Source organism: Lontra canadensis, unplaced genomic scaffold (assembly GCF_010015895.1).
Source record: "Lontra canadensis isolate GAN:19392208 unplaced genomic scaffold, GSC_riverotter_1.0 scaffold44, whole genome shotgun sequence".
Lineage (NCBI taxonomy): Eukaryota > Metazoa > Chordata > Mammalia > Carnivora > Mustelidae > Lontra > Lontra canadensis.
In genome coordinates, this window is record NW_022631038.1 from 3,647,985 (window position 1) to 3,668,968 (window position 20,984).

General features: G+C 52.3%; 1 protein-coding gene across 1 annotated transcript in view; it reads right to left on the bottom strand.

The window, feature by feature from the left end:
* Positions 1–2,572: 2,572 nt before the first annotated feature.
* The window catches only part of TSHZ1 (teashirt zinc finger homeobox 1), a 631,926-nt gene continuing 613,514 nt past the window's right edge, over positions 2,573–20,984 (bottom strand). The window contains exon 8 of the mRNA XM_032872214.1: positions 2,573–6,430. Coding sequence (XP_032728105.1) covers positions 3,237–6,430 — 3,194 coding nt within the window. The 3' untranslated portion in view covers positions 2,573–3,236. The remainder of the gene's footprint in view (positions 6,431–20,984) is intronic.

A 20,984-nucleotide genomic window follows, 5' to 3' on the forward strand; every position in this document is an offset into this window, starting at 1 on the left:
GTAAGGAAACCCTCAAGTCAGAGGTAGCCAATTTCTTCCTGGGATTAGTCCATCCCTTTTCTGTATTTATACAAACCGAGTTTCTGTATTACTAAGTAGACCTCTATTCGATTGAACTTGCTACAAACTCACAACAAACACGATTTCAACTTACTTATCAGATCCACAGAAGACAGAGCTGTCCCATTTTGTGGTGGGATGTGGGCTGTGCTGGGAGGTGATTTGAAGAGTGCACGTCTGCTCTGGGCCTGTCCCCATTCTGTGCATCGGTGTCATCTGACCCATCAGCCCTACTGGAGTCCCCAGCCCAGAGATGCCCAGCCCTTCACTGCCACACCCTCACCAAGGTACCCGGGGCAGGTCCACCTGGGGCAGGTCCCACCCGGGGGCAGATCAAAGCAGGTGATGGAGGGCTAGGCCTGGCAAAGCCTCCTGGGCTCTGAGCCCTAGTTCTGTGAATCACAAGCCATGTGACCTTGGGTAGTGACTGTGCTGGGCTCCTCGTGTGCAGGCAAACATACAAGTGACAAACTTAACGCCCCATCCTCTGGGCCATGACGACAAGGGTGGGTGACAAGATAAGTGTATGATTATGAATTAGGAAAAAAAAGAAGAAGAAGAAGAAAGGAAAACCCAAATTTTGTGCCCAAGCCCCAGCGGTCAGAACTCGAGTGCGAGCAGCTCCCAAATGTCTTAGCCGCTGCCCGTGGGGACGAACCCCAGTGGACTCTGCCTCGACCCCTGACCTCCCCACACACCGCCGCACCTGCTCTTCCGACATCTGCCACAGGGTGAAATTGCTGAACCATGCATCCGGGGCCCCGTGGTGAAACAGATATGACTTCAAAGGATTGTTATGCAAAGACCCCATCTCCTGCCATAGGCCTCGTGTTTCTTCTCTGTCACACCTTGCACATAATCACCCAGTACTTGAACCGAATGTCTAAATGGCCAAAGCTCCTGAAGACAGAGCTAATTACCAATGACAAAAGTGGGGACAACTGTGGCGAGCCTCCCTGGCTCTCTGAGCATTAGCAAAAGACTGTGTCAATATGGTGTCGGACCTGCCATGACCCCTCGCCCAGTCGTCCGCGGAAACGGAGCCATCGAGCCATCCTGGACAGCGCTCAGCTGCTTCTGAACCGAGCGCCATGCCTTTGAACATTTCTCAGGACACAATTTTATGGAAAACTGAAGCAAAAGGCAGAACAAGACATTTTCCCGCTTGTGTCAGGAAGCACTTTTGGAGAGGAAAGGGGCTGGGGCCATGACGTCAGTGCTCCTCCCAGTGCAGACGGAAGCTGTCAGCCCCTGGAGAGGGGGGCTCAGGAGTCGCCCGCTCACATGCCAGGAGTCCTGGTGCTCTCCTCCGTGGAGCCCTCGGTGCGCCGGGGGGATCTGCGGAAGGCACACGGACCCCACCTGGAAGCACAAAACCATGCAGGGTCATGGACAGAAATCAGGGGCTCCTCTCTGGAGTGACACAGAACCAGTTCCAAGGACCCCAGAGCAAGAACTGTGCTTCTGCCCCTCACCCCTGAGCCCCTGGATTTGCACTACGGATACCTGTGGACATTTCCAAATGGTCCACAAGGGTCCTCTGGATGAGGCCCCTCGGTCCGTGTCTACACAGAAGAGCCATCCAGCACTCAGGGGCTCAACTCCGTCATCCGTGGCCCCTGGCAGAGTTAACACATTTAATGATTATTTTTTAAAAATGCAATACGTATATGAACGGAGCATGTCGGCATCCAAACCGCGGAGAGGGAATTCCGAATCAACTTGTTGTTGGTTGACCACATGAGCAACACCTCTTGCTGCTGAAATGACTTCTCGAAGGCAATATAATGACGACACGACAATCTATGTAAATCAAGAACTGCTTGTGGGTTTATTTTACATTTGAGAAAACAGTGGATTTAATTGTGTGAACCAAAATGTACTGTACAATATTAATGATAGAACATCAAAATGTATAATTAATAGTGCATTGCTTGCTTTGTTTCCATTTATTTATTTTTGTCTGATATACATGCATCTGGAAAGATGCAGGTACCAGTAAAACTTCTCTATTTAAATCAAGCTGCAGGAACTAAATTTTATTCAAAAATTGTGGTTTTACATTATATACACAGAAATTTAATATAAAATGACAATATAAAAAGTTAAAAGAGAAAGCATACAGCCAGAAGGTACAAAGAAAGTTGAATAGATTAAAATGGTACGATATGTAACATAGAGGGGTTTTTAAGCTGATGCTGGCAATTTACAAGGAAAGGACTCCAACGTTTGCCCCATGTTTTTTTTCATTTACCAATGCAGCACGCTATAGAAAGGTCAGCTTATACCAAAGCTTACATTTGTAAATAACTATAAACCGCAGTATTTTACAGGAAAAAAAGAAATAGCATTTTTACACATTTTTAAATAATAGCTTGCATACTTTTTTTTGCCAAAAGTGGCATTTTTTTTTTCAGCATCCAGAGGGTTTGGGCATAGTGGCAACTGGGGTGTTTGGTGGTGGTGGTGGTGGTGATGGTGGTAGTGGTGATGGTGGTGGGTTTTTTTGTGGTTTTTTTTGTTTTGTTTCATTTTCAATGTGTAAAGCTGTGGCTTCCTAACCTCACGACTCCTAGACAACTTTCTATCTTCCGACAGCTGCATGCATGTTACCTTCACAAACCAGTTCTGCATATAAAAGCTCATTTTTTTAATTATTAAATAAGTTTTGTGTCTGACACAGCTTTTGATCTGAATGAAATGCCTTTAAGCCTTTTTTTCTTTTTTTTTTTTTTTTTTGAGTGAAAGGCACAGAAATGCAATTGCAGTCCTCAAAGGGTTAAATTTGACACTACCAGGTTCTATGACCTTTATTGTCATGGCAACTTTGTAATTTTAGGATGTCTTTTTATCATTGTTATTTGTGTCTTTCTTCTCTGCTAAATGCATGTCTCTGAGTAGTGTGCCCACTATTTCCTACAAAAGATAGCTTAACATCAAGAACAGATGTTGAAAATAAAGGTCAGACTTTGACTCACAGAAAAAGAAAAATAACATGCACAATCGGACAAAGAGCATATAAATATAACTACAAAATATGTGTAAGAAAAAACCAAGGTCCAGACAGCCAGCTCGGCAACAAAGGGAAGGCTGATTTCGGAGGCTCAGCCCAGGCCTAGTGCAGTCCAAAGACGACGTGTAGTGCAATGTGCCGCGGTCCCTCGCGCTCCTGGACGCTACTGTTTCTCCAGCTCCGTCACATAGATCAGGTGGTCCTCCGGGGACTTGCCATGGGTCTTACTAAGGTGCAGTTTGACTGCGTGCTTGCTAGCGAAAGTCCGGTTGCAAAGCTTGCATTGGAATGTGGAGCCCCCATCGTCGTCGGCAGCCCCGACCGGGCCCAGGGCTTTGTTTGCCAGGACTTTTGAAACATTCTGCTGTTCTTGAATCTGATTTAGTGGCAGCTTGGAGAGATCCTTCAAGCTGAAGCCCAAGTGTGTTTCTAGGTGATTTATGTACGTAGAAGCAGTTCTGAACTGAGAGGCACAATCGTTGCAAAAGAAAACAGGATGCCCTGTGTCCAGGTTCTTCAGGAACTTGGTACCCCCTGTCCTCCTCAGCTGATACTTCACGTTGGCCAGCCAGTGGCTGATGGTGGTCATGGACAGCCCGGTAAACTTGGAGATGTGCACGCGTTCCTGCGGGCCCAGGTCCGACATGATGTACTTACCCTCCGGCGTCTCCCTCAGGCTCGAGGCAAACTGCGCCTGCAGGAGCAGCAGGTGCTGGGGGTTCCAGTGGGACTGGCGTCCCTTCCTCTTGTGCACAGGCGACAGCTCGTCCAGTGCTTCCTCGAAGCTGCTGCCGTCGGCATCCGACTTCTCGGACACGGTGGAGGGCGTGGAGGACTTGGGGGTCAGCCGGCCCGTGAGGTTCTTCACCATGTCAGAGATGTCCATGAGGGCGCTCTCCCGGAGAGGGGACGCCACGGGGTCGGCGGCGCTGGAGACCAGGGGCTTGCTTTTGGCCTTGGTCAGGTCGATGGGCTGGTCGCTGTTGTCGTAGTAGTAGCGGTCGATGGCGTCCGCCTGCTTGATGGGGGCGGCGGGGTAGACCGGCTTGTCCAGCATGCTGTTGCTGATCTTGTACAGCATGGCCAGCGGGTCCAGCGATGGGCTCACGGGCTTGGACACCTTGCCCAAGTGCGTGTTCATGATGGACTGCAGCGCGCTGAGCGGGTTGATGAAGGAGGGCTCCGCTGAGTGGTCTGTGATGATCCCCAGGTTATTACAGCCGTTGGTGACTTTGGCCTTCAGAGGCTCGGTGCCGTTTGGGGTGTGCGTGTCCAGCACACCCTCCTTTTTGGCCTTCCCTGCCTCCACCTCCGGGCCCTTCTTGTGCGTGGCCTTGCCGCTGCCGCCATCCTCTGCGCGGGGAAAGTCTTTATTCTCTTTGGCCACGGGGGACACGGCCTTGGCCGGGGAGCCCTTCTCCCTGTCGGTGGCAGGCCGCTCCTCCTTCTTCACGCTGACCTTGCCGGTGACCTTCTCCACCAGCTCCTCCATGGCGGACACGTTGCTCTTGTGTGGCGGCGGCGTGAGGCTCCCCGGGGAGTGCAGCAGCGCGCTGTGCTCCGGGGCCAGCGACTTCACGCCGCTGGCATAGGACGGCTGCACCTGCACACTCTGCACGGCGGGCAGCGGCTTCACGGCGCCGGGCAGCTGGTAGGCCGCATGGATGCTGGGGTAGCCGCCCCACGAGGGCGCACCATTCTGCGCTTTGCTGATGGCCGTGGAGACTGTGTTCTCCAGGGACTTGAGGATGTCCACCCCGCCCTTGGGGCTGTCGTCCAGGTCTTCCTCGCGGAGGTACTGATACAGGGCAGTGGGCTCGAACTTCTCGGGGGTGTCTTCGCTCTCCTCCTTGACCTTCTTGTCTGCCTCACCCACCGCTGGCGCCTTGTCCTTCTCGGGCTCCTTCTTGTCCTCTGAGGGCATGGTGCCCACAGGGGAGTCGGGCTGCTTCTTGATGTGGGCAGCGGGCAGCCGGGTGTGCGTGGTGGGGGGCAGGGGTATGGACTGGATCTTGTCTTCCACCACCGGGTCCAGCACCAGCTGCTTGCCCTTCTTGGAGGCCGAGGTGGTGACCTTGAGGAAGTGGCCGGTGACCATCATGTGGGCGGTGAGCTGTTGCAGCGTGTCGTGCGAGCTCCCGCACTCCATGCACTTGAGGATCTGCGCCTTGCGGGCCTCGAACTGCCAGGTGTAGCTGGCGCCGTTCTGGTAGCCGTAACGGTTGTTGGGCGTCACGTAGGGGTTGCCGGTCTTCTGGTCCTTGGCCACCTCGCTGAGCACGGCGTCGGCACCAAGCCCCGCGGGTTCCGGCGAACACGGGGACACCAGGTCCTGCAGGGCACGCTTCTTGGTGGAAGGGACCAGCTTGGTGATGGCTGGCACCGGCTCCTTCAGAGGCACTTTCTGGTAATGCTTTGTCTTGATCATGTGGACGCTCAGGTCCTGCAGGGACTCAAAGGAGTGGCCGCAGTACATGCACTTGAGCACCTTCTGGGCGTCCTCCTTGCCTTCCATCTCCATCAGCGAGCGCTTCCTGGGCTTGGACCACCGCTTGGTCTTCTCGGAGTCCTTGTCCCTGTTGTCATCGCGGTAGTGCCCCGTCTCGTTCATGTGCACGGTCAGCTCCACCAGCGTGTCGTACGCGGCGCTGCAGTCCTTGCAGCGGAACTTGCTGGCGCCCGTGAACACCGAGCCATACAGCTTGTTGTTCTGCCTGTACAGCTGCACGGTGCTGAAGAGGCTGGGCTCGGGGAGCAGCCCATACGAGGACGTCTGCTGCAGCGTCTTGGCCAGCGCGGCCTGATGCCAGTCGTACCCCGAGCCGCCGCTGCCACCGCTGCCGGAGCCCGAGCCCGAGCCCGAGCCTGAGCTGGGGGTGCTGGCCGTGGTGCCTGTGGCGCCCGCCGTGCAGGCGGGGGGTGTGGGGGCAGGGGTGGATCCCTCCTTCTGGCCCGCATCGTTGTTGCTGGGGGTCGAACCCGACTTCTTCAAATCCAGAGCCAGGCTGGACCAGCAGGACTCGGAGAACAAGTTCGCATACACAGCCTTGATCTGGGCCAAGCTGTCCTGGGGGTAGGAGACGCTGTCCGGGCCCTGTGGGTCCTCCTTCTCCTCTCTGGAGGAAGAGCTTTTGAAGTGGACGAGCTGGTCGCTGTTCTCACTGAAGGGCGACCCGTAGCCAGCGTCCTGGTTTGTCGCGGAGCTGACGGGGGAGTTCTGGTAGCTCTGAGCTTCCTTGATCTCGGGGTCCTCATTGCACACATAGTCACTTTCCGGGATGTCCAGAGACAGCCCGTCCTCCTCCACGTTCTCTTCATCTATTTCTGCTGCCTTCAGTTCTTCCTCAGGAACATAAGCTAGGAGAGAAAAATGAAACACAGTCAGGGAAAATAAATCATCTTCAAGGACACGGCCTCCCCAGCAGTTAGATGATCTTTAAAAAGATGTTTTCTCAGCCAAGCGCCTGGGCGGGAAGTCTCCCCCCACTTTAAGGAATGACCCACTCTGAGGCTCCTGGGGGAATAAGGTTTCCAGCAGGATGATACCCCCCTCCTCCTGAGCAAACACACTGTCAGCCAAGGAAACACCACTAAAGGGCCAGTTTCTGTCTGCCCCCTTCCTGAAAACATCACCTTGGCCGCCACAGCGGGGCCCGAGGGGGAGCCCGGCCACCTCCTCCCAGAGGCTGTTCCTTCCCTAAGTGACAGGCGGGTCCGTCATGCCTCCCCATCAGGTGGGACCTGTCAACTTGCAGGGCAAGACAGTCCAAAGACAGTATCCTATGGTCTCCATAAATAAAAAGCCTCCACAAGGACACACGATGAAAGTACTCTGGTCTTCCCTAAAAAGAAGGACAAAATATACCACTTCCAGCCCCCTGCCCGGACAGAGTGGACATCACCTGCACAGGGACAGTAGACAGTTGTACAAAGCAGCATTATTTATAAGCACCAAAGTGTGTAGATAACCCAAGTGTCCACCGACAAATGAACGGAGGGACTAAACATGTGGAATAGTATTCAGCCTCTAAGTTAGGAACCTGACCCGCACTACAGCGAGGAAAAACCTGAAGGCGTGGCAGGGAGATGCACTGGGCAGAGGAGGGCACGTACCGTAGGATTCCACCTACAGGAAGCACCTAGGATAAGGAGTCACATTCGCAGGGACAGAGAGCAGAGTGTGGTTTGCAGGGGCTGAAGGAGGGCAATGGGGAAGTGTTGGTTCACGGGGACAGTTTCAGCCCTGGAAGAGGAAACGTTCCGCAGAAAGACGGCGGGGACGGATGTACAACAGCGTGAAAGTCTTCGACGCCACATAACTTTCCACTTGAAAATGGTTAAAATGTTAACTTTCACGTGATGAATGTTTTACCCACAATAAAAACTTTTTTTTTTTTTTTAAATTTTAACAGAGCCTATAGTACTCGCTCTGACGGCCTACAGCAGGCTGCACATGCAGCGACTTCTGGAGTCGAAGGCGCCACCTCCCAGAGGAAGCCACAGGGCACGGACAACTGTCACGTGAATGAGAGGTCTGGAGGGTGCATAAATCCTTAGATGAAACCTGGTTTTGACTGCAGGACATTTCAGATTCTTTAACAGGTGACCGGTCTTGTCAAGTCCCCAAGGGAGCTTACGGCATGCACCACCTCTTATTTGACCAACGTGAATTTATTTATTTTTAATTTTTGTTTTTGAGGAAACAACTACCCAAACGAGTGTTCCATGCGCTCCTTGGGAAATCTGGGGCTAAGACATTTTCCAGGAAGCCCCCAGAAAAACGCACTGCTATAAGGCCAGAGGGGTGTCTCATTAAATAGGGTCACTCATTATCACCTTATCAGAGCCCCATCCTAGGGGAACCAGGCTGAGAGCACACGCGTCCCCAGAAACCGCAGGAAGGAGACGGAGAACACGCCGGCCCACGGGCCGGACGCCGGGCCAGGAGGAGGGGACCTGGGAAGACCAGCACCTGCAAACGGAGGGTCTGGGGGTGGGGCGGCGCGCACTCCGAGCACGAGCACACACAGTCCCCGGAGGACGCACGCGCGCACGCGCCCGTGCGCGCGCAGGGAATCCCACGCCCTGGTCATTGCGTCGGCCTCTCAGCAGCGCACGGCGTGGGCCGGTTCCCGCCCCTGAGCGCGGAAGACCCGCGGGCTGAGCATGCGCGTTCGCGCGGCTCACAGCCGAGCCCGCAGCGAGCAGCGGTCCACGCGCGAGGGCGGCCGACGCCCTCAGCACCTCGCTGCCCGCGCGCAAAATCACCGCCGGCGCCGCAGAGGCCTCACCCCCGCGCCAGCATCTGGATGCGCTGCACACATCCCACCGCCCTCCTGGGAGCTATAACGCTCAGAAAACTAAAAAAAAAAGGGAAGAGACTGCCGAGTTGAATGTCATCTTCATTTTGTCTATAATTATTGAAGGTTTAGGGCGGTGCAGGGTTGGAAGGTTCGACACTCAGGTCCTCAGCCAAGGGGCCCAGGCAGCCTCGCTGCCTCTTCCCAAGCTGGGCCGGCCCCGAGGTCCACCTCTGTGGGCTCCGCTGGGGACAGCCAAGGCTCGGAGGCACCGGGCAGGCGGAACCCGTGCGAAGATGCGCGTGCCAGGTCCCCCAGCAGCTCTGGTAACTCACCCTCGGGCAGCTCCCAAACCAGCGTCCACGGGAGGAGGTCACCTCCGAGACTTGGTCTGTCCACTTCTGTGAAAGCAACATTCGTGCCCTAGCAAGTGATTAAAACTAATCTCAAAGAAGTGTTTGTTGTTCTTTTGAAGAGAGAGAGCGCAAGCAGGGGAACAGCAGAGGGAGATGGAGAAGCAGCTCCACCCTGAGTGGGAAGCCTGACCAGAGGCTCCATCCCAGAAGCCCAGGACCGCGACCCAGGCTGAAGGCAGCCACTTGACCAACTGAGCCACTCAAGTGGCCCTCAAGGAAAGGTGTTATCTGAACCCATTTGGCTCAGCCTGGGAGGCCCATCACTGTGGGTCTGTCCCCCGTGTCACCTGTCAGCTGGTCTATCTCCCTCACGGGATGGAAGCGGGACTGCCCACTATCTACACCCCAGCGGGCACCCATCCATGTGAGCTGAATAAAGAAAGGACTTCTGTCTGGGCTCTGGGAGCCCAGAGCCAGGAAACACCCTGTAACAGCACTAGGGTTTGTGCAGTACCCGCTGGCCCTCAGACGCAAAGGTGGCCTCTCCAAGTCTGGAATGGCACAGACACAACTAAGTTGGCATCTGCCTGCCCCCTCGGGCATTCCCTCCCCTGACCGACTGGGGGGTGATCAGACCACACTCCATCCCAGGCCGCCTTCCTCCTGAGGCAGTCCAGTCTACACCCGGAAGCTCCTGGGTTGAGCCGAAATGAGTTTCACCGACCACTCCACAGGCCCGAGGCGAGCATGACTGGGGTGTCAGGTGGAACCACACAGAGCAGCCCCAAGCCTCTTCCACAAGGAAACCCTCCTAAGAAGTATGGGTTTTCAGTGAGCTTTTCCCCACCTGGGTACCTGCATCCATGGTATTCCAGGGAGGGATCCCCGCTGTGCCTGGCCTGCTGAACTCGTGGGGAGGGAACCCCAGTGTGCTCTCAGGTGAAGCCCAGGATCCTCCCTGCTTTCCCTGACCCAGGCTCAGATGCCCCCCTTCCAAGCACGCCTGTGGGGAAGCAGCGTCAAGGTCCCTCCTGTCCCAGCCACGCTCCTGGGGATGGTATGTGTTGACCCTCCTGCCCTTGGGCCAGTGCACTGGCTGCCTCTGGCCGCCCCATCCTGTGGCTCTTGCTTATCGAACACTGGGCTCTTTCATGCCCATGCGCGCCCCTTCCGGGAGTCTCCCAGTGCAAGCCTATGACCCCCAAATCCATGTCCCCTCCCCAGGTCTGCTGGTCATAGCCTCATCAGGGGACAGCATCCGAAGCCTGGGCTTTGTCATGCCTTCCCCTTCCCACATGTTTTCAGAGCCAGTCCCGTGTCTCACACAAAGAAGCAGCTCCAACTGGTATGACATGAATTTGTCACGATGTGAGTGTTCCGGACACTCCCAAGTCAGTTATGAGCAAACGCAATGCTCCTTCTGTCTCCTCCCCAGATAACAGCACACTTTCTCCTGAATTCAAGAACCCCCTAAATCAGTGGTTATGAACCATCCCAAACAAGTTACCCCTTCTAGAAAAGCAGTGGTTGTCCTAGTTCCCAAACCCTGTATCCAGCACTCCCCCGCCCCGCATAATGCAGACACCCCCCCGACACGGCCCAGCACACGCTGCAGAGCCATCCAGCCGGGCCTCCCCTCTTGTCCTGTAGCCTTCTTCCTCCAGGCTGGCCTGGGGAGCCCCACTCTCGCAATCCCAGAGTCAAAACCTCCATGAAAGCCATGTCCTGCCAGGGGCTACGAAACCCCAGACAGACCCCTCCCCTGCCACACGTCCAGGCTTGAGTGCAACCTGGTCCCAGGCAGGACCCCGCCCCACCTTGTGAACGACACTATCCTCGAGGTGAGGCTCAGATGTCACCTCCGACCGTCGCCTTCTTAATCCCCGACCAAATCCACCATCCCCTAAAGGACTGGGAGAGGTTTCCCTGCCCCTCCTCGTGTCCAGACCGTGAACTTGCACTCCGCTCACATGCTCAGGCCACCCCACCTGCCGCTCACGGGGCCATGCCCGTACTACCACCTCCTTCCACCCCACGAGCCTCCAAGGCAGCGTCACTGAGATGCCCGTTCTGCAGGTGAGGAAACCGAGTCTCCACGAAGCTGAGCAGCTCCCCCAGGTCCCACGGGGAAGGAACCACGGGCTATCCACACGGGCGACCTGACTCCCAGGCAGGCCCCTCCACCCAGCCACCTCAGGATGAAGCTGCTTCCCCCTGTCAGCATCCCAACACCAGGGAGCACATCCCGTCCACGCTATGGATGTGAGCAACCCAAAGCCATTCTGTACGGAGTGTTTAGAACACGCTCCAGTCATGGCAGCGAGAGGAGAGTCTGAAATGTGGACGCTCTTTGGCCCAATAATTTCACTTTTGGATATAAAGCCAGGATCACGGTATGAAACACAGAAAACGCTTCGTGCACAAAGATGTCCTTCATAGTGTCATTCCAGACAAGATGGCAATACTCAGAATGATCAACAATAAAAGAGAATTAACTGATTTGTAGTTTATTCTGAGGATGGACTATCATTCAAATGTTAAAAAGAATCTTTAATGACTTGGGCAGGTCATTAAGTGAAAAAAGCAAACGACAAAAACTGTGTACATGGAACAAGGGAAAAATTGTTTGAAAAGAATAATGGGTTTTTTCCTAGATAATGAATCTATGGTCATGTGGAGAGACACTGCTCTTGATAAATATCTCTACCTTCAAGACCTTCTTCAGTGTTTTCGGCTCAGCAAACAGGGATTAGCTACCTCATACTGTTTCTGGAAGAAAAGAGCTGGCATCAACCCTTCAGCGAGCCCCCAGCAGCCACTAGCCAGACCCTGGGAACGGCGCCCCCCCCCCCCCCACGAAGGGAGGGCTCGGCCTGGGAGTGCAAATGTGCAAAGGGCTTCATTAACTATTATTTTTTCAAAACATGTTAAAAAGTAAAGGGGGGCAGGAACAGTGAGGGGTGCAGATGGTATGTGGGTTCCAGTAAGAGGGGCTACAGTGGGCAGGAGGGTCTCCTGCTTCTGGGCTGCATCCCCGCCCCCAGTGTGTTCTGGAGAAGGCGGCCAAGTCCCACAGATGCGCATGGGTGCCAGGGCCTCTCCGGCGGCCCTCAGCCCACCTGCTCGAGGGTCACCACGCTGCGCCACGTCAGCCTTCTAGAATATTAGGGTGTGCGCCTTCACTATCTACTCTCCCAGCTACCAGTCCTGGGAGGTTGGCCTCTCCTGGCTGTTTGGCTCCCCTACCGTGTTGTTTTAGCCCGCTGACCTGTTTTTTGAGTGAGTTCACATTTCAGTGGTAATAATCGAGGGGCCAGAGGAAGTGTGGACCCAGAGGGGCAGCTGGGGCCCCCTCCCCTGTGTCTGCACTGTGACAGCCTTCTGACCCTAGAGTTGTTTTCCCGCTCCCTCTTCGGATGAGACGGGCAGGGTAAAATTAGCTTCTGCAGACAACAAATCCCTTAACCCGGTAATCTGCATTCCAGTGGCCCATTCCACGGGCTCACGGCCCCAGCGCAGGTTGGGACGTTCACGGTCACGTGGGACGGCCACAGCCCATAACAGGTGCAAAGGATTCGACTTTCATACAGAGGAAGACGTGAAGGAGCCGCACTGAACCTTCCAGACTGACCCTTCAAGCCATGGAGCCAGCCTGCCTTACCCATCTGCCCCCCCGTTCCGAGAACTTCAAGGGCTGCCTTGGCTCCACGTCCCCAGCACTAACAATGACCATAAACACAGAATCCCAGAGCAGCAACTCCTGCGTGCTCACAGCTGCCAGCACCCACCCCACGCAGTGACCCCAACCTTCCACTCCTCTCCACCTACCCCCGGAGAGCTGACGGAGGGACCTTCCTGAGGCTCCCCCAGGGTCAGCTGGGCTCCGGCCCTCTCTGCCCCTTTAAAAGCAATGCTCGAGCCCTCCGGGGAAATCCCAATGGCTCCTGCCTTCCAAAGCTGGGCTCGGACCAAGGACACTCACATTGCGGGGTCAGAGGCCTCGGAAGGCCCTAAAAGCGACTGAGTTCCCATTTAAGAGTTTGGGCCTAGGGAGGACGAGAAGGCTGGCCTCGCGGACAGGGCTGTACTGAAGATGGAGATGCGCACACCATACCCAGAACACGATGCCTGGAAAGTCCGGCCAGACACCAGGCTTCAGCAGGTGGCAGGGAAGGAGGTTTTTGGTTTCGCCACGTCTGCATCTGGAGGAACAGGCAAACCAGCTTTTCAAGACAAGGCCCCTGAGCCACACCTGCCACACACGCATGGGCACAGAGTGTATGTGAGGGGTGCTCGAGGGAAGGGGTGACCTGGGCAGCCTGGACCTGGAGGCCAGGGAGTGTGGGGGAGGGTGACATTCCACTGGCGTGTCTCTAGAGGGTCCAGGCGAATGAGGCCTCAGCTGGGACCCCTCCTGAAGGACAGATGCCCATCACTTTTGTGACGTGAGGGCAGACAGGTGAGACACCTGGCGAGGAGACCCAGCCCTGTTACCTACGGACAGTAGGGCCCCAACCACTTGTCAGGGCCCCTCAGTTTCCTCAAACCACATTCAGGACGACTACTGGTGTCTTTGGGGGAGGCGGGGCTCTAGTAAGTGCTCACGGCAAAGGCAGCCTGCCTCCCTCGAGGCTAAGTCCATGACTGCAGCCCTCCCGAGTCCTCCTCAGGCCCTGCAGATGCAAAATGAGCTGGGAAATGCATGTGGAGGGGCCAGCCCCCTACACCATCAGACGCACCCCTGCTTTGCCGCACACCTCACAAGCTGTTGCCAACCTCGAACCACTGGGACAAAATAAGGAACGTTCGTCCCGACAAGAGCCGACCCACGACTGGGCCTCGGCTTCGGGTGGACGGTGCACCTCACAACCGGACTCAGAACCAGGACCAGGGTTGGCTCAGGAGGTTAGTTCTGGAACTTCTGCATCCCCCAGGCCCTCCGTCTGCCTCTGCCGTCCAGCAGGTCCCCGGGTGACCACACCTTCCACCAGGGAGCAGAGCAAGGAAGGAGGGTGGGAACTTGCCACGATCGCAAATGCGTTCCTGGTTAGCTGCTCCTCCCGAATTGGTGGAAATAAAGGACAAGGATCAGGCTGGGAAACTTTGTTTACCCAAGTTCTTTTCTTCATTAGCACACATAATTGAGAGTTGGCTATGAAGGAGGAAAACGGATATTTAAAAAGGACTAATCTCAAACACAGGTCTGTCCCTGCTTGGTGACTGGCTTACAGTAAATACCAAACTTTGCTATCACATTGCCACCTGGTGAAACTATACGATCAGACCAAGTTACATGTTTATCTGCATCAAACTAGGTTTTAGACCAGCAAGTGTGATACCGTGAACAGATGGCCATTAGATCAAAACACACCTACTCCAAGGGGCCTGTTCACAAAAGGGTCTCACACACACCTAAGGGATGAGTGCACAGCTGCAATTCATTGTGGAATCTCGCAAAACACGCTTTCTTCCAAATTTATAATTGATCACTTGTAAAGTTACTTCACCTCTATTCCCAAGAGAGCAGGTGGTTTTGATGAAAGTTAGAATATACTGGGAAATAAAAATGCAGAGAAAGCAGATATAGGTACAGAGCTACTTCCTTCCTACTCGGAAGAGGACATTACAATACAAGCAGGATATATGTTAATTTACGAACATAAGTTGTGATTTTCTGCAGGAAGGTTGACACTCTGCCAAGCAGAGCTGAAAGGCCACTTCTGCTCACATGTGATAGGAGCAAACAAATTTTCTGTCACTTTGGCAGATTTTAATTGCCTAGTCCCAATCACTAATGGACTGGTCTGCTACACCATCTGATTTATGCTGGAATCGTTTCTTTATTTAAAACCCGATAGGAGCCATTTTTAAGAACAGCAGAGTCTGTGAACACAATGGCCTGTGATTTTTACCCATCTCGAATTTTAATTAGGGATCCACAGGTAACTTACTGAACTATAATTTCTTCTTTTGCTCACTGCCCCAGAATTCAGTGTCGAGTTCTTAAGTGAGAAGGAGGAAACCCCCTTTCGAGGTTCCTTCCCTACGAGCACACCAGCTAATATCCTTGCGCCCATTATATTGATGCAACTGAGCCAGTGGGACAGCACGAATCAGAGCTTAAACCTGAAGACAGAGACCACAGACTTTCACTGGTTTTCAAGGACGTCAGGAAGAAAAAGAGGAAAAGTTCATGAGAACCTCGCAAAATTAAAAGAGAACTTAAAATGGAGAAGAGCGAGAAGTCAATCATCCTTCTATGAACCTGGGAATCACAGGTATACGTCACTACTGCTGGATGGTATGTTAATGAATTACGCACACGTTCTCTTGTTCCACGAATTAATGGTGTCGCCATTGCCAACAGATGCATGCCCGGTGCCAAGCACGGGGACATCACATGCTTTTGGCACCTGCCTCCACACGAGGAAGGACGGACACCGCACTCTGGTGGTCTGATGAGTCTGGGCCTACAGACCCAATATCAGCAAACCCGGCCCAAAACACTGGGTTCCAACCTGGTGTTCTTGACCGACACTGGAAAAGACTTTCATCAGATACGGTCAGGTTCATCCTGAGAGATGACACTGGGAGATCAGAAGGGGAGACTTGGGCACGAACTCTCTTCAAATGGCTGATATCAACACGAGGAAGGTGACTCAGCCCAAGCACCTGTCCGTGCTTGCACTACCTGCCGTGCACAAGAGCCATCACAATGCGAGTGTCTCCCCATCCAGGAGACATGGTGTGCCCCTGCAGTTCCCCACCACGTCTTCTGTTACAGAGGGAACATCCCTAAATAGGGGCATTGGGACACACAAGTGAGTGAGGACGGAGAGAAAAAAGGGCTTTCTAGGCTTCGCAGCCCACCCAGGGCGCACGTCTCAGAAGGGCTCCCATCTCAGGAGTGCCTCCCTACTTTTAAATCTAGTGTCTTATTCTCACAAAGGCACAGGATGAAAGAGGAGAAATGGGAACTTGAACTTTTGGGGGCCAATGATGTCATCACGTGCGGGGAGACACACAGACTTGGAGATGCCAGGGACAGGCTGACTCGTACCAGAAAGTCAGGGGAGTTTTTATCCTTGAGTACGCTGTGGCCAGATGTAGATCCTGTACCTCCGTGAGCAAGCATGAGCCCCAGGACTCTATATAAGCATTTCCACACCTGGCAGGAAGCTTAACACAAGATCACAGACACCCAAGTAACAATGGTGACAATCCCAGGTACAGCCACACTACCAAGACTGAAAGCAGCATTCTCTCATCACAATAATGGGGTTTGTGTCTACTGTTATCAGTAAATTCTCATAACTGCTTTCCTAGATGCTTTTTAAAAATGTTTACCTAGGCAGAGGCAGAGAGAGAGAGAGAGAAAGAGAGTCCGACTCGGAATTTAGGCAATTATTCGTGATGATCTTTTGTTTTCATTACAAGCTACAACTTTCTAAAAATCCATATGGGTACAAATGTACCAAAATATAGTCCTCGTTTTATTTCTGGTAATGAAACTGTGAGAAGAATATACTTCACACGGTGAAGGGATGTAATTTCTCAGCCTAGGAGATTTTGATGCGAGCAGCTACTTTTGCACAGAAAACCGAGTCAGCCCCACGCCACTGCGTCTGCTCCACCAACCCCCCCAACCAGCGCCGCCACCTCCCCTCCACCCTCACCACCCCCCATGTGGAAATCTGATGAATGAGTAAGCTTGGAAATGGTAGCTGCTGTATAAAATTCTCCTTTTACAATTACTTACAGAAATAAATGACATTTCTTCCCATCAAATAAAACAAAGACTCCAAATCATCTTCTGCCACTTCTTTTTGTGTCAAAACAGCTTTGCCATCATCCCCCCCGCCCTCCCTGAGCCTAGCACGCGGTGTGGAGTGTGACACTCTGAGCACATGCAGTGTGTCCCAATGTCAGCAGGAGAACATGCCTAGCAGCCGCACAGAACACCTGAACAATCACACATCAGCACCCACCAGGCAGGAGAGAAGGTGCTGCCAGCTCTGTGTGCACACGCGTGTATTCATGGGCGTGTGTGAACATGTGTGTGCATTCGTGTGTGGATGTGTGTGTAGGTGTGCACGTCTGCACATGTGAACATGTGCAGGTGTGTGTATAGGTAGTCATGTGTGTGTTCGTGTGTGCATGTGCGTGCATTTGTGTGAACATGTGTGGGTATGTGCATGCATTCACGTGTGCACTGTGCGAAGTACGCATGCGTGTGCATGTGCATTGCGTGCACGCATGTCTGTGTGTGTGCGTGTGCAAATGTGCAGCTGTGTGCATGTGTGTGAACGGTGTGTGTGTGTGCATGTGTACGCACGTGTGTGCATTTGTGTGAACATGTGCAGGTGTGCACATGGATTCGTGTGTGCATGTGTGTAAACTGTGCGGGTGTGCTCATATGTGCATACGTGTGCATGTATGTGAGTGTTTGCATATGTGAATGAACAGAAAAATAAAAAAATACATAGACCTCATCATTCCCAAAACAGGGACCAACCAGATCTTCTGGTTAGATTTCACTTTTTAAAAAAATTTAAATCTTGTTAATATTTTTTGTCATACAATGTGCCTTCTGGACGCCAATGTGTCCCCAAAGATGTGCTGTCATCTTAAGCAACAGGAGATTCTGTGCATTCTAATGCAAGTGGACATAAGGCAATGTATACGGTCCCTGTTAGAGTTTAATCTGACACCAACAATGTGCGCCCTGCTGCTTTACAATGTAAATATACACATATTGCCTGAAAAAATATTTTCATCTCAAATTGTAATTACACAATGAGGCACAAACATCTTATCTTTGGCAAACTAGATAAAAATTATATTTCTCAAATTGCAGCCCAACATTTTTAAAAACATCTTTGTTTCTTTCAAGAAAACAAGATTTTCTCCATTCAACAGTCATTTTAAGAATGGTGAGAAGTGACAGCTGTATTTGTTTTTTAATGGGTAAATGTAGAAAAGTTCCAAATTCCCTCGAGTCTTTGTAACACTGGCTCTGAGCAATTAGGTTCGTCCCCCGCCCCGCCTGCATCTGGATCTCCATCCCAATTACACAGAACAGAAAGGTCTTCTCCTGAAATGTCCTGTTTTCTATTCTATCACAGGTGAATGCACCAGAAAAATGCCCCCTCGCGATCCTTGTTCCTCAGATGGATGAACAGAAGTGTGGGTACCTCGCCGGCCAGAAGGGCTGAACCAACAGTAGAAGAAAGGCTTTCCCCGGAACACAACTTGCTTTCTAAAAGTCAGCTTTACACTGAGCTACAAAATCTAGCAGGTTACTCAAAATTCCCGTCCACACAAGGTAACAAGCAACCATCCGTGTCTGTTCCTACCTGATAACAAAATATCCTGATATAAAGTGAAAGACCTGAGATGCTCCCCTTTCCCCCACCCCACCCCTGATTTAAATATCTGGAATCATTCGGATATGGGAATTTCATGTAATAGGCTAGACAACTCAATGTTGTCATATTTAACTCCCTTGGATTTTAAGAAATACTGTCTAGATCAGAGGAAGACGGCGATCCTGGAAAACACAGTGTGTGCATTTAGCATTTTAGTCTGAAAACACATTGAATAAGCCACATTCACATAGCTGAATTGACAAGGACATTATGGGACACCTGGCCCAACTGACTGTGTCTCTTGCTGGACACCCCGATATTTCCTCTAAACGTCGAGTCATGTGTCTAGAACACAGTGAAAAGGAATGACTTTCAATATTTTAAAAATGTGAAATAGCACCAACTACTTAGATAAAATGGCTTTTTCGACAATTAAGGATAGAAAGTGACTTTTTAGGCAAAGGGGAAAAAAAAAACGTGCTAAAAGCTGACCATTTAGAATTACAGGGAAATGAGGAAAACAGAGGTTCTCCTCCCTCCCTTCGAGTCTTTGAGACCGGGTTCTAGAGGCATTGGGAGACCACCCTTGGGTTTCACCAGCTGAAGCTACCCCTTGCCAGCTACCTGCCAGGGAGGAGGAGAGAGCCCCAGCCCCTCCCCGCCCCCTCAGTCCCTCAGAAGGGAGAGTGTGGGGTTAGCAGACATCTGCATGGGGACAACGGTGCCCTGCACTGGCATGGCTGGGCCACTGTTCTCATCTTGGAGGATTCCTTGCCCTTGCCCTTCCCCGTCCCTCTGATGAACGACACACGCGCACGCGCGGGCACTCTCATTAGGGCTCCACCACCAAAGGCACAGAGATGAATCAGTCCAGGTCCCTCCCCGCTCTGCCCTGTCGAGATGATTCCATTGAAATGTTCATTTTCATCCCTGCCGGCAACATTAGAATGGAAGGTATTTAACCTGTTTCCATTACTTATACAAATCACCATTACGGGGCAGGACAGATGTTCGAATCACGGCACGTAACTGACTTCCATACATTCTTCACAGGACGTGTGGGGAGACGGAACACCGCCAGATCATATTATCCAGGCTCGATAATGTTCTCTCTGTTACCAGATTCATTAACTTCCCACATCAGCATTGCACTTGCTTTCTTCGTGGAAATTCCCAGACTACTTGGGCTCATTTAATTTGGAGAAGGAAGCCTTTCTCAGGGATGATGTTTTGATCAGGTGCGCTGAGAGAGTGGAGAGGAGCACGGGCGCAGGCAGGAGGTGGGGAGAAACAAGAGTGGGGAGAGGAAACAACCTTGTCGAAAATGCTACCTTTCCAACATGAATGATGAAAGAGAAGTCAGTTAAAGACGCTGGTACTCAAAGATGGCTGTCACTTCACATAGACACTGGCACAACTCACCTAGACAGGTGACACTTTGGTGGAGCAAAAATCCTGCTGCATTATTGAGCAAACCGGGGATGGGGGCACAGGCAGACTGCGGGCCCGGGATGCCTGGGGCACCCAGAGAAGTGAATTCGGCAGGTGAATGGATTTCACTCTTCATCTGCATCTTTCAGTGGAGCTGGAGACAGTCTCCGGGCTGAAAGGATGGAACAGGCGCCCGAGTCCCAGTCTGGGCATGAGCCTGGCACCTTCTTCACGTTGTTTCTCTCTGGGACCCGAGGCAGAGGCTGGGAGGGTGCTCCACATAACTGGGCGGCAGGAGCGGGGGACTCAGGGCCCTTCGACTAGTTGTTACCGTCCTTTTCAGAAATGTAACAAACAACAATTTCTAATCAGTATGAAGACATCTGCGCTTTGATCTCTGGCAAGGGGGGCATGTGGCCCTGAGTCTGCCCAGCGACCACATCTCTGGGCACCCTGGCTGCAGGCAGGCTCCTTGGAGAACATAAAAGCTTCAAACCTTCTAGGCAAAGGTTTGGAAACAAAAGATCCATTTGTGGAGTGCAAAGGACAAAACAAATTCTGTTCCAACTGTCCCCACTAGACAGCCTTTCTCTCTAAGAGCTGTTAAAGGAAACTCAACTCCTGACTTCACGGTTTCCATGATCCTCTCTTCCTCTCTATCTCTGTTGGTTCTGGGGATGAGACCACTTGGAAAGAAATGCTGGGCATGTTAAAATGATTAAGCCAAGGAAAGGGAATAAAAATATTTGGAGGGAGAAGAAAAGCACATAGCATCTGAACTACCCTATGGGAGAGGATTCCAATGTGGAGATCAGCAAAGCCAAATCACATGTAGAAAAAATGCTGTTGACCACTGAGTGTTCTCAAATCCTTACAAGGGAGCCTGAAAAGAAAAGGGTACGTGCATATGAACACATTCTGTGCAGAAAGCGTGAGAGCCCACCATGGTCACCAGCGGCATTTTCTCCATGACAACACTGAAATCAGGTCCCAAACAGGAACGAAATATACTCTGAGATAGAGAGAGAAAAAGACTTTTTTTGGCCACTGGAAATTTATTTGGGAGGATTAATAATAGACTATTGTGTTGAAAGAGGTAATTTGCTTGTTCTTGGGGAAACATTTTCTACCCACAGACTATCTGCTCAAGGAGCAATATGCTTTGGATGAAAACGTCCTTGACTAATAACAGGAAGTATTTATTGAACCCTGTCTCTGGACCAGACAGTCTCTGAAGTGCCCTGCATTTACTAACTGTGTTAGGCTCTCCCCAGCAATAAGGGGGGACACCCACTCTTCCCATCCACTTCCGCATGGGGACACGGGGTACGGGGATTCCACGAGCTGCACCAGAGCATGCCAGCACCAGTTCATGGAGCAGGGCCCCACCCCCACGGCCCCCCAAGCTGTCTGTTTCACAGCTTGACTCCCGATGTGCGCTCACACTACCGCACAC